At 39.4% G+C, this 4,996-nt stretch overlaps 1 protein-coding gene across 1 annotated transcript; it reads right to left on the bottom strand.

The window, feature by feature from the left end:
• Window positions 1-1,434: 1,434 nt before the first annotated feature.
• Window positions 1,435-3,411, bottom strand: LOC124170435. Its single transcript, XM_046549156.1, has 3 exons — window positions 3,200-3,411; window positions 1,955-2,146; window positions 1,435-1,644 (listed from the first exon to the last, which is right to left on the bottom strand). The coding sequence occupies exons 1-3, from the start codon at window positions 3,233-3,235 to the stop codon at window positions 1,435-1,437; spliced, it is 438 nt and encodes a 145-aa protein (XP_046405112.1). The 5' UTR covers window positions 3,236-3,411.
• Window positions 3,412-4,996: the final 1,585 nt, after the last annotated feature.

The raw sequence follows: 4,996 nt of genomic DNA, 5'->3' as shown, positions 1-4,996 counted from the left end.
CCTTTATTTATGTATCAATATTGTGCATCGTTGTTCTCTCATTTTTTCATTCATAGCCCTGATGAAGGCTTTAAAATAAAACAACACGTTGGCAAACAACTTTTTGCATTATATTACCTACACCCCAGGAATTATTTAATCATCATGTTGGCTTACGTTAATGCTGGTTTTGTTTAGGTGTACGTTTCGACTACTAAAGACTATAGTTGATATTTACTAATCATCTAACTGAGGAAACTTGTTGCTTTTTTCCCACGCTTCGGTCTGTTTTATATTTGAAGTATGAATTATCTATGAATTTTCGGTTAATTTAATTTCTGATTCCAATACATACTGTCACTGCGTCCGTTTTCTTATTTTCTTGAATATCCCTATGTTTGATTACCAAATTAAACAGAAAAACTCTTTCCGCGTAACCAATTCGCTCCATTTCTGCATATTTTGTGACCCATGTGACGCTAGGTGAATTATGCTTCGTCTTTGTTTGACTGGATGAACGGATCACAGAACCGGACATTCCATGAGCGACGAAAATGATCCAAAAGACCAGCTTAAGTCGGAAGATAAAGAAGAGCTTCACTGAGGATCGTCTCTCGAACGTAATCACGTCCTTCGCGAAGGAGGCCGCCGAAGGAATCCTAAGTGAAGACGAGATCTGAAGGAGCGACTGACGATATGGGCCTTAAGCAAAATTACTTTATTATAATAGTTAGATGCCTAACATTTACTGCACTTTGTGATGAAAAATTTCTGTATTCAGTGACTCTAAATTATAAATAAAATGCAATTGCATACTGTATTTACAGTGAGTCAAATAAAAACTCTTGTTTAATTTAGAGATTTCATTTAATGTCACCTTTCCCAGAAACACTCTCAATTATTTTTACCCTATTATTCCTGGCGTTATGTATAGGTACTTACTTTTTCTATGGAATATTATTAGAGAAAAATTTACTTAAATGAATACATATGGTTATTGAGAATTCAATATGCATGGATATATACAATATAGTTAGTGGTTATAGGAGAGGACTTCATATTAAATAATTAATAACCCAATGATAGAACTCAATTTTATATTAAATTCACAATAAAATACAACACTTAGTACATATCTAAAAATTAATGTTATCAATCTTCACCACAATTCTCTTCAACATCTCTAATTTCTCTCTTTCTATGGATTGTAATTCCTGATGAAATTTTTTTACCTCTTCTATTTCTTTTTCCCTCAGGAGAAGACTTCTCCTTTAGGGAAATGAGCTTCTCCTGCATGGATTTAAAATTTTCTACACTGCTGTTGGTACCTGAAATATATTATTTTGTAAATAATACAATATTTAGAAAAAGATCACTGCAGGTTCTTCAAGTTTATAATGTTAATGTGGAGTACTGTTTAAACCAATTGATAAAATGAGCTTGTCCGTAAAAAAATCACTTACTCTTGCCACAGGGTTTGTTTTGTGTCTTCGTGGCTGAGGAGGATGGAGGAGGATCGGCATTTATTTGGTGATGGATTGATGTGGCAGATGGATATTCAGGGAGCAAGGGAACAGATGAAGTGGAAGGGCCAGGATCATTTTCACTGAAACTTAATTGAGGGGTTGGAGGGGATGCTGAATCTATAGAAATTTCTTTAGTGTTCTGAAATGGAAGGAGTAAAGTGCGAATTAAATGCGCCCTGAAAACAACATGAATATGTATGCAATTAGGTTGTTCACACTATATCTTACAAAACTTCTTTTTGTCCACAGTTAAACATTCATTTCAATTAACAATTTACTTTTGTAAGGTGCTCGACTTAAAAATGAGAATATATTAATAGTATTGAAATTAATATACTACATGGTATAATAGCACTTTACACTAATGATAGCAATTTCAGTATGATATTGCAGAACTAACATTTTTATTGATAATGCATCATTGAAAGGACAACTTTAAAAAACCTCACCTCATCAAAAATAATCAGTGACTCCTTAATATTCTGGTGACCATGAATGGCATTTGATCCGATGATGTTTGCCACCCGCCTCTGGAACTCACTCAGTTCCAGAGCCACTGGAGGCCCACCCCCAGTGTGAGCAATGTCATTTATAAGGGCTGCTGCCTTGCCCTTTGCTGCGGATTTGATATCTTGCCAAGACTGTAAAGAGATATGTCTGTCATGATACCACTATGATGTTCAATTAATAGCTGTTAACATTATCGCTAAACAAATTTGAGCAACGCTTCATTAATCGAAAACGTCTTTATCATTTATGAGTCGAAAAATTTAACCTTTTCCCTACCGTACACGTATATATACGTGTGGACGTTTCCTGACCCGGGAGACCACGGGCGTATGTATACGTGTGAGATTTTCCCGGTCAAGAAAACGAAACCTGTATAAATACGTTTTCTAGCTCTCCCCCTTTCAGGACGATCGTGGGTTTAGGTCGCCTTTGTCTCGGGACCCAAAGCTTCAGGGTTTAGGATTAACCCTCCGAATCCGGGAGCAGGTACCCGGACCCTTCGTTTTTTATAACCCCTCTCAGCGGTAAGGGACAGCGGTCATACAATTGTTTATAGAGTCAATTTTCGAAATAAATATTTGTTCATTTCTTAAGAAATAATTGAATTCTAAGAATTGAATTGTTTGTCATTTGAGCAGCGTTTACAATTTTTAAACGAAATTCTACGACAAATATTAACTTATATCTCGAGTTATGTATAAACATCAACATGGAAATTGTTGCTGCGTTAAATGCTTTGATAATGGCCTTAGAACTTCGTTTAAAATTTAAAAATGCTCAGATAAAAATGAGGAATTATATTCTATGTCTGTAATTTACGTGCAAGCAACAATTATCCATTTGCTAAATACATATAAGCAATGCATAAGTTGACCGCGAACCAATGCCGCAGGTATGGTCGTAAACCCGGAAAGGAGGGAGCACAACTACTCTCAGAGTCCGAGATAATGCGGAGTCCCACCGTGGAGGGGTCGAAAAAGGTTCAGCGAGACCCTTCTTAACGAATGCCCTCCAAAAATGCTCCGTACCACGAGAAAGAAGAGTCTCTTCGGGCTCGGTACAGCAGTCAAGCTAAGACGAAAACTCCGCGGTCTCGAAAGGGTTAAAAACACGCCTTGTCGATGATTCATGGTTAAAAATGAAAAAAATCGCAACATATGCTTACATTCAATTTTCAAACTTACCTTTCTCCACTCCTTCCATGACCTCTTCGGTCCCATACACCCATTTAAAGTATGTGTCACCTCCTCCCAAAGTTTTGCGGCGTCTTTGGCCGTAAAAGTGCTTTTTAATCTCCCCTTTCTGATGTTTTCATTTTCTAAAAAGTAAATAGTGATGTAGAACTATATATTACAAGCAGTAAAATAAAAATTAGTTGTATTTACTTACCTTCAACAAATTGAAGAAGGATTTCCTTCTGCTGCATCGTAATTTTCATTTTTAATATGAGCGGTATCTGGCTTTCTGCTGTCAATTGTTTTGTAAATATTTTTTGACACGGCCTTAACCCTTTCGTGCCGGACCTTCGTTGAAGGAAATTCTTCCTCAATACGAGTCTCTTGAAAGTTTTCTTTACTCCTCTGTACGAAGCCTTTCCGCGTCGACTAAAGGCAGTGGTTCCCTCCCTAACCATTTTTGGACCCAACTCAGTGGGGCGCCGATCCTTTTCCTCGGCCTCTGTCCCAGACCCTAGAGGGATTAAAAGCCCCTTCCTAGCACGAGTTCGCGGTCAACTGGCTAAAATGTTAATGCAAAGTATATGCAAATATTTGTTGCTCGCATCGATTTGTTACATTCAAAATGAATTTTGTGTTGTTTTTCTGAGCGTGCCGAAATTTTAAATGAAGTTGTAACGTTGATATAGACGGATTTAGTATATTTATTAGTTGGTCTGTAAATCCGTTGATATTAACGTTAGAATTTTGTTTGAAATTTCCATGTGGTCAGAAAAAAGACGAATTCATTTCTAGCATTGAATTTCAAAAGTACGCAACAAATATTTTTTTGGAAAACACACTGCAAATAACAGTAGTTGACCGTGTGGAGAGGATAGGAAAGGGTCGACCTGAGTGGCCGAAGAAGGGACTGGGCTCGCGCTAAGGCGGATCACAAGGGGCGACCGCGCCCGTGGGTCTATTGTGTCCGCCACGGTCACTTTTTTCGACCTGTGCCGCACAGGCGCGGCATTCGTTGGTTAGGGTAAGAACATTCAGGACGCACTGGAGTGGCATTCGTAGTTGAGGAAAAAAAATCCTCGCCGCACAGGTGCGGGATTCGGCGCGAAAGGGTTAACAGCGTCTGTATTTACGTCCTCATCCCGACGTTGCCACGTCTATCGCTCGGGTTGAATCTAGATAGCAACCCTCGAAACCGACAATCAGTTTGAAAATTTCAAGCACACCAAATCCCGAGCAAAAAGATTCCGGCACGGAATGAGAGATCGGGATTATTCTGTGCCGGAATTAATCACGAGCGATTCAAGCACACCCCCCTAGGTGTCTATAACGAGTCCTCATGATTGCGGGGCACTCGCATATTAGATGGGTGGTTGTTTCTTCTCCGATCTTAGACCATCTGCACCTATCTGAGTCTGTTACCCACAGCAGGTGCATATGTCTCATTACATGATAGTGTCCTGTAAGCAGGCCTACTACTGTCCGCATTTGACTTCTGTTCATAAGGAGAAGTCTTCTCTCGAGTCTAGGAGAGAGCTCTCCTATTAGAGTTTTGCCTGATGTAGCCCCGGTGTTTCTCGCCATATTTGAAAGTGTTGGGTTGATCCCCACACTAGATTGCATCCATCCCCATTGAGGGGGCAACTGGCACAATTGGTTCTGGGCCAATTGGGTTCTGTTCAGCGCCGGCCTTAGCCAGTTCATCTGCCTTCTCGTTACCAGTAATACCTGAATGTCCCGGTACCCAGAAAAGTTCTATTTTGCAATGGCTGCCCAAAATATTGAGTGCATTGTAGCATTCAGCCA

This window comes from Ischnura elegans, chromosome 13, assembly GCF_921293095.1.
Source record: "Ischnura elegans chromosome 13, ioIscEleg1.1, whole genome shotgun sequence".
Taxonomy (NCBI): domain Eukaryota; kingdom Metazoa; phylum Arthropoda; class Insecta; order Odonata; family Coenagrionidae; genus Ischnura; species Ischnura elegans.
This window is presented reverse-complemented; position numbering and strand designations above follow the sequence as displayed.